Source organism: Populus trichocarpa, chromosome 1 (genome assembly GCF_000002775.5).
Source record: "Populus trichocarpa isolate Nisqually-1 chromosome 1, P.trichocarpa_v4.1, whole genome shotgun sequence".
In the NCBI taxonomy this organism is placed as follows: domain Eukaryota; kingdom Viridiplantae; phylum Streptophyta; class Magnoliopsida; order Malpighiales; family Salicaceae; genus Populus; species Populus trichocarpa.
The window spans coordinates 43,470,891-43,479,969 of record NC_037285.2 but is presented as its reverse complement, the minus strand read 5'-3'; the positions used below and the strand labels follow the sequence as shown (position 1 = coordinate 43,479,969).

The 9,079-nt window shown below is 33.0% G+C and overlaps 1 protein-coding gene across 1 annotated transcript; it reads right to left on the bottom strand.

Annotated features, from left to right (window-relative positions):
• Positions 1-1,062: 1,062 nt before the first annotated feature.
• Positions 1,063-2,243, bottom strand: LOC112325214 (uncharacterized). Its single transcript, XM_024591119.2, has 2 exons — positions 2,124-2,243; positions 1,063-1,656 (listed from the first exon to the last, which is right to left on the bottom strand). Exons 1-2 carry the CDS (start codon positions 2,165-2,167, stop codon positions 1,200-1,202), a joined length of 501 nt encoding a protein of 166 aa, XP_024446887.2. The 5' UTR covers positions 2,168-2,243; the 3' UTR covers positions 1,063-1,199.
• Between the last annotated feature and the right edge of the window lie 6,836 nt (positions 2,244-9,079).

Here is a 9,079-nt window from a genome sequence, read left to right as displayed (position 1 = left end):
TTTCTTATTAAAAAAATGATCTAAACAATTATCTAAAAATTAAACTAAATAGCAACCCAGTAAAAAAAAAAAAAACAAGAGAGAGAGAAGTGTGGAACTATTTTCTGCCCATATCCGAGTGTCTTCATTTCTGCTTTGAAATTCACCGCCACCGCAACACCCTTTCTACTCCTTTCAATCCCAAAATCAAACGGTAAAAAAATGTCTCTCTGTAATGTTTTTCTTTTCTCGGCAACCAAACAGCGTGTGCTTCCTTGCTTTTTAGCTCTTTCATTCGTGTTTGTATTTACTTGCTATTATATCCTCAGAAGTCGTGATTCGTGGAACTTTTTTTTGATAAATTTAAGTGATTTTGAGTTTCTATCTAGGATTCTAGGTACTTTTTTAATATTTAAATTTACAGTACTGTTGTTTTTATTTGCTCTTTGTGTTTTTAGGTTTTTGAAGAGGAAGACTTGTCAAGGTGAATTTCTCTCTCTCTCTCTCTGTTTATTTTTTATTTTAATATCTGATTTCAAGTTAGAAAGAAAAATAAATTAATCGCACTTCAAAAAAAGATGAAACTTGAAACCAAAGAGGCTAAAAAATTGATTTTTTTTTTCCAATCTCATTATACTGTACCGTTAGCAAGTCTTGGTAGCTGGGAATTTTTTACATTTATTTTAGAATTTTTGTTTTTTTGATTATATTGAAATGGGTTTCCCAGGGATGATGTTGCAAATACGCTTCGAGTACTTGTTGCAACGGATTGTCATCTAGGGTAGGATGAGATACGGCGGCATGATTCTTTCCAGGCTTTCGAAGAGACATGCTCCATAGCTGAGCAGAAGAAGGTAATTTTGTTTGTGTGCGCTATTGATTTGCTTTTGTGATGTGCCTGCTGGTTTGAAAGTTCTTGCTATATCTTGTATATATAGATAGCAGAAGAGACGTTTGCTGATTTTCTTAAATTCTGAGCAATGATCTACTTTGTGATGGCTAAGGCATTGAGAAGCATGTTCTCTTTTGACCGTGGGGCAGTAATTCTCATATTTCTATTTCCAGATAGCATGAACAAGTAGATTCTTTAACACCGATCTCTTGTAAAAACTCTTATTTACTGGCCCACTAATCAAGTAAAATACATGCATATCTCCAAAATACAATGACATGTGTTACAAAAACATATATTTCTACACAACCCATGATTTTTAAAGGACCTACGCAGGCGGCTGGTTTGGTTCCTCTTCTTCAAGGCATCTCACACTTCCAATTAGCCTGCTCAACATGTGGAGTACCCCAGCAACTGTTTGGCATAAAAAGCTGTACAACTCCTGGAATGATTCGTATGCTATTTTCACAAATAAACAGGCCCACATCAAGGAAATGATGCAGCCCATAATTGGATAAAGAATTGCCAGGAGCAAAATTGCAGCAAAGCCACCAGCAAAGAGGCGGATGTTGCCAACATGTGTGTGATAGATTGATTCAGAAGCTCGGAGCATAACCTCAACCACCAATGCCGTGGCATATATAAATAGAGCCAGGAGGAAAATGAACATGATAAGATGGTGTGTGTCCATGGGAGACGCTTGAATTGATTGGTACTTCACTTGGATGTAATTGCTTAACGTCTTGAGGAGAAGGGCAAAGATCCCATGTTGCACAATAATGATGCTGTCATCACAACAAAATAAAATTGTTTTAGACACGCTAATATTCAACATTATATTTTTCTACGGTGCATGAGGTCAGTAAAAGTTGGGTTTTTTACCAGTAAATATTCGATATAATTTACTTTTAGAAGCTTTGTGTAGTTAATAGTGTTTCCTCTGTTTAGCCCTAAAACCTTGTTTATGGGGTAGGCTTTGACAAAGTGGCAAAGTCAATGACATTAGCCCAAAATGTAACTTTTAAAGAGGAAATTTTGACTTCGTTTCCTACACTCTGAGCAAAGGAAACAAAGACAAGATGGATCAACACTAGGTGAGAACAATGAGCTTCATAAACAACGGAAGGCTAGTTTTGTTATTGAGACTTGAACAGGAATAGATTACAGTAGAAGAAAAATTATAGTTAGTGAAGATCAATAAACGGAAAAAGGAAATTAAACTGAATGAAAAAAAGAAGAAGAAAATACTAACCTTTCTTTTTCAAAAGCAAGATTTGGGCTATTGCTGTCAGCCATTTCCTTTTTTTCCCCTCTCTATAGAGCTAATACAGTCTCTGCAGTTGGTGGGGTGGTGGGAAGGGAGCTGAATTTGGCTATGAGATGGTGCCAAGGCTCTCCTCCATATATATATATATATGGTGGGCTTTCTTGGAAGCTTGGTGCGACAAGCAAAAGAAGGGCTGGGGGTCAAAGAACGTCCCACAAGACGAAGTGGAACAAAACGAGACGTCTCAGAAAGATTATGAATTGAGGGGTTTTTTCATCGAACTTTGACTAAAACGGCAATGAAGTCTTCTCCCACGTCATCCGTTTTCGTTTTGTACGAGACGAATTGAAAGAAGACGTCTCAGAAAGATACAAATTGAGAGGCAATCATAATATTAATCCAAAATCAGACATGGGTAGAGGCAATAAAATTGTAATATTTTACTTCTCTGTTAAATTACCCGCTTGCTGCTGCAATTTTTCTATAATTTTGTAGAAGCCATTCTGGATTTTTTTATTCCTATGAAGATCCTCAAATAACATCAAGATTTTGATACAGCTGATTGTGCTTCTGATAATTCCCAGTGATTTAATATAATAGCACTTGGATCTCGTTATTAAGGTTCTGACTTAGTGTTTTAATTAAGTATATGTTTCCTTTATTAATAGAAGGATTTATTATAATATTATTAAATTAATACACTTTTAAGACAATATATATATATATATATATATATATATATATATATATGAACATATCATTTGTAGTTCGAACATGTTGACAGGTTGTTCTAAAAATATTTATAATTACTTCAAAAAGAAAAGGAAAAGGTTATATTATTCAGATAAATATAATAATTTACATAGATGTCAAGTAATGGTATAGCGAATTGAATGGGCATAGTGAATTTTAAACATCAAAAGGTTCTTTGAGCAAACACGATATTTCCTTTTTATGCATCAAAGAGAATCTTAAATATTTATCTAACTTTTCCTCTTAATTCCTTAATTTTTGGTACTATAAAATTGCTTTCGCAAAAATTATAATGATAAAAAAAAACACTTTATTTTTTTGCTTTGTATAATGATTTTTAAAAAAATTGCATTTTTAAAAAATTAACAAAATAACATGGTGCAAAAAAGAATTGGGAAGATAATATAGTTTACACTTGTCGTGTTTGAAAATCCTGAAATCACAAAATTCAAACTTGTTACTATTTAAAAACACAACATTTTAAATCAATGGTGAAATAAACTATATAAATTATGATGACAGGAAAAAAAAAAGAAAAAAAGAAAACAATAACAAAAAATTTACGAAGTCGCACTAAAGCTCCGATAAAACACCACTAATACCTTTAAAAAAATCTCAAAGAGACAAATCTAACGATACTAAGGAGGTCATTAACAGTGAATTAAATGTGTCATACTTGTCGTGTCAAGGATAATAGGATGACTTATTTGCCTTTAACGACAAGTATGACTCATTTTATTTATTATTGATATTTTTTTAAATTATTAGATTCATTTCATTAAGTTTTTTATTTATTTTTATGATACTAATAGTAGTGTTGTAATTGAAGCTTATGCAATCAGATTCACGTGGGATAAGGCTTCCATTGGATTCTTGGGTTTCTCTTTCATTTAATGCCAAGTTTAAATTCGAAATCCTAAGTTCCATTGACTTCATGTTTTTTCTTTGTTGATTTCTAGAATATTAACTAGTGGGGGTGGTATCCACTACAATGCGGGCTAATATTTTTAATATAAAAATATAAAAAAACACTAATATTTAAGAGTGTTAAATTTATCTGCAAAGCTAGATCTAAAAGTCTTAAATCTGATTGTAACGTCTGACCAAGAGTAATATTTATAATATTAATTATAATATCAATAGTAATATTTATAATATAAATAATAATATTTTAATATTAATAATAATAATAAACTTGTATGACCCAATTTCTTATAGTTTTTTATCCCTTTGAATTAAATTTATGATTTTTCTCCGATAGTAATAATATTTTTTTAAAAAAATTATTAATGATGATAATAATAATAATAATAATAATTATAAACTTAGGTCTGGCGCCTAGCAAGACTCAAGTTCTTATAATTTTAATCTCTTCAAATCAAATTTATGATTTTTTTCAATAGTAATAATATTTTTAATACAAATAATAATATTTTAATATTAATAATAATATTAAACTTGCATGTCTCAAGTTTAAGTGGGTTTAGTTGCGATGCTAGACTTAAAAGCTTTTGACCTGACTGTAACATCGTATCCAAAAGTCTTAAATGTGGATTTGATTATAAAATCTTCTCATGATAATATAATAACTAAAATTAATATTAAAATAACGAAGCTAACGAGAAATGAAAACGAAGATGAAGCCTCATCTTTAACAGAAGACAACGCCAGATGAAATCGTCTAGAAAATAAAAAAAAAATATATTTTTTATAATATACACATAAAAGCCTCACACCAGCAAGCCAATTATTTTCCACAATACTCAGAGAAATTCAGTCATTGAGAGAACAAACAATGCACTTGAAAACACACAATGGCAAATAGTACAATCCACAATAAAGTTACACACAATCAACAGTGAGTATCTCAACACGCATTTCAGAACAAACAATGTAATTAACAGCCATGTACTAGAAAACACACGTTGCCAAACAATGCAATTTACGATAAAATATCATAAAAAAAAATATTATAAAAATCTAACGTCCAGATCATCAGGTATGGTTGAAATACTGGACTAGTATGTCGAGTATGACTGTAACATCGACTCAACAATGATATTTATAATATTAATAATAATATTTAATTTGTACATTTAAATTTTTATATTTTTTAATCTTTTAAATAAAATTATGGTTTTTCTTAGATAAGAATAATAGTTTTTTTAAATCTATTAATAATAATAATAATAACAACAATAATATTTGTAATATTAATTATAATATTAAACTCCCCTGACCAAGTTCTTATAGTTTTAATTTCAAATTTATTAATGATAATAATAATAATTTTTTATTTTACACTCCAAATTAATTCTATTTTTTTCATATTGATAATATTTTTTTTTAAATTTATAAATTATTTTATTAATAATATTATTTATAATAATATTTATAAGACAAATAATGATATTTTTTATATCAATACTATTAATTAGAATAATAATAATAATAATAATAATAATAACACAAATAATAATATTTTTAATATTAACAATATTAATTATAATAAGATTAACAATATTTTTTATACAAATACTAATATTTTTAATATTTACAATACAAAGATATTGGGTCCGGCTGCCCAGCCATACTCAAGATCGGTGGTCTCGCAGGGCATCCAGACCCAACTTTTTTTGAAGTGTTGGTGGGTTTGGCGTAAGGCTGAGCATTTTCGGTTCGGTCCGGTTTTGAACCAAAATAAACAACCAAACCAAAATTATTTTTTAAAAGTTTTTTAATCGAACCGAACCGAAAACCGGTTCAAACTGATTAATTTCGGTTCGGTTTTTTTTCCCTTTCAAACCGGTTCAAACCGAAATTATGATGCTCGATCTAATTTCAGATTCAATCCACTCCTTCTCCAGGGAATGTTACAAGGCCTACCAGTTGCAAACAAATAGAAAGCAATTCCCAACATCATGCATGCACCCAAATCTCATCCTATTGAGGTCACTAAAGATCAGATCGAGTCCATGATTACTGGATTCAACCAAAAGCATTTCTAAAAGAATTTACCAAATATCTTCGCAGGGAAAGAATTAAACAGAAGCATGATCTGAGAGATGAACCTACTAAAACTGTCAAGCACCACAAAGCCACATCATTTGGGCCAAGAACATGCAGATCTGAGAGATAGAGATAAAGAGAATGGAAGAGAATAAGACAGATTTGACTCAAAACATTTGAGAGATGAGAGACAGAGAATAGGAAGAGGAGGCGGTTGAAGGAGCATGGAGCTTAAGCAATGGAGCAGGAGCTTAACAACTAACAAGTAACAATCATGAAGCTGAGCATGAAGAAAAATCAGAGAGGAGAGATGAGGGGGAGATGCAGAGAGCAAATAGAGGGGGGAGATGCAGAGAGCAAATGGAGAGCAATGGGAGGGGGTGAATGTAGGTTTAGGGTTAGAAAACATTCTATTTATACTTGCTTTTTTTTAAAGTGGTGGCCTAATTGAACCGGTTCGGTTCAATCGGTTTCAGACTTTGAAAACCGAACCGAACCGAAACTTTTTTGTGATTTTTTAATTGGTTTATTCAGTTTTTTTCAGTTCGGTTTTTTCAGTTTTTTTTTCTGGTTTTTTTGGTTTAATCAGTTTATTGGTTTTTTTGCTCACCTCTAGTTTGGCGGGTCAGAAGAGACCCAGGCACAGGGGGCTGCAGACCACAGGCTCCCGAGTCTGCAGAACACAAACGCGCGGTGCAGGCTAATAGGTCCTGCCTCAGACCCAAAAAAATTGAGTCCTGTTGCAGAACCCATAAGTTTTGGGTCCAGTCGCTAGGACCCCTTAGCCTTAGGTCCTGACGCCAGACTCAAGAGAATTGGGTCCTGGTGCAGCACCACAGATACCTGGGTCCGACATCCGTACTCATCTCTCTTGGGTCCAGCCATATCGATGGACCAATCAGCCTTTGGTCCTGCGCAGACCCAAGAGAGATGGTACGGACGCATGACCCATTACATTTAGGTCCCGAAGATGAACCCATTACATTTGGGTCCGGACGATAGACCTGTAAACTTGGTCGTTAGCCAAGTCCAGGTGTGCCATGGACTTGGCATCTTTTATATAAACATATTAAAACTATAAAAAAATATATCAAAAAAATAATTTAATATTTTTTTAAGTAAAAGACAATTTAAAAAGTACTTTGAAGCATAGTTATTAAACCCAGTTCGGGGGTTGACCCGGCCAAAGGGCCGGGTCCCGGGTTTTATGGGTCAACCCATAAAACCCGGGTTATTTAAGGGTAAGGTTAGGTTAAAAATAAGAAATGGAGAAGGGAGGCAGTGAAGTGGGATCCATGTGGCAGTCATGTTGTCGCTTGTTTTATGAAAAGAAAAGGCTCAGCTCATCTCATTACCATCTCCTCACAAATTTTATCTACCCTCTCTGACTTCATCAGAGGCAACCAAGTTGTCTTTTTTTTTTGAACCATCTGTTTTGTGCAGGGATGAACACGACCTATTGAAGCCTAGAAGCACAGTCCTTGCTCATGTTGCCTCTCTCTCTCTCCTGAAACTGTGAGTTTGGTCCGCCCCCCCACTCGACGACCAAGACCTGCTAACGAAGAGGAAACGGGTGAGCGAAGAGATTCGTTTGCTTCTTCAAATCAGAGCCATCAAAAGGAAAAACAAAATAGTTGACCAGCTCCTCGATTGGATGAGACTGAATAATGAAACGGATCGTACCCTCTTGGAGGATTTGTCTGAGGAGCAGGGGAGGATTCCCTTTGAATATCTAATCTATTCTTTTTTGCCTTCCCTGAGGCTCACGTTTCAATTGTAGTCCTCTTACCAGCCATTTCTTAGCCATTTCTAGTTATCTTGCTTGCAAGTTTTCTTACACCCCCTTCCAATCATCAATAGTCAGAAGGAAGAAATGGAACCCAACGCCAACCCTCAAGATCTCAAAATCCAGATCTGCAATTATCTCAAGCAGACCCAACTCCAAAACGCCGGGTCTCGTCCGGGTTTGCCCGGGTCGACCGGGTCATGGGTCGACCCGCCGGGTCGACCGGGTTTTGCCAGGTCGTTGCATCGGCCGGTCTTTTAACAAACCCGAACCGGTCCAGCCACCGGGTCGGCCGGGTCCCGGGTCGACCCGCCGGGCCGGTCCGAGTTTAATAACTATGCTTTGAAGAACAATTTAAATTACATTAATAAACATAGCCTAAATTAATAGCATATAATGTACAGTTGACAAAACAGGTTAAACATTCTACTCATTTCCAAACAATTGTAGGATATTGTTGTGAATATAAAAGAATTAAAGGATAAATAATATTAATAAAATATTAGTGGTAGTGGCTAAATCACTATACTCGCATCTAAACATCTACAAAACACTATTTATTAGAATATTATTATTTATTTAGTTTTTTTATTTAGTTTTTTTAAAATTTTATTATTCAGTATTATTATTTTAGAAATTGTGCGTAGTAATTTTTTTATTTCCTTTATGTTAAGTCATATAATGATCTTATAGATTTAGATTTTTTTTTTCTCTATTTCAACTTTCAATCTTAGATTTGTTTAAAATGGGGTTTCATAATTAATTTTCTTTCTATGAATTTATCTTAATCTCATAATCCAGGTTGTGAGTTTAACATGTAAACCCGAGTTGACCCGTGTTTTTTTTTCCTTCTAACTGATTTTTTTTTATTTTATCGTTCAATATTAAATTTATTGGAAACTAAGTTTTATAATTTTTTTCAATTGTTTTTCTATAGAATTATACTGATCTCATTACCCAGGTCGCGAGTTTGGCAACTTGACCTAGGTTGACTATGTTCGATTTTTTTGGGTTCCTTTTTAAACTTGAATATTTTTTAATTGTTGTTCATATTTTTATTTATTTGCTTTCCATGAGGTTATCCTGATATCATGATTGGGTCGTGTGTTTGGCAGATTAATTCTGATTGCCTCAATTTATTTTTTAACTGAATCTATTTTTTTTTCAATTTCACCCTAAAACAACTTAATCTCTCTTTTTTTAATTTTATCTTTTAATATTAAGTTGATTAAGAATTGAGCTGCGTAATTTTCTTCAAATTTTTTTTTGTGGAGTTATCTCGATCTCATGAATTTATTTTTTTCTCGATTTCAACCTTTAACATTAGATTTGTTGAAAATGAAGCTTCATAATTTTTTATTTATGTTTAATGAAGTTATCTCGGTCTCATGAT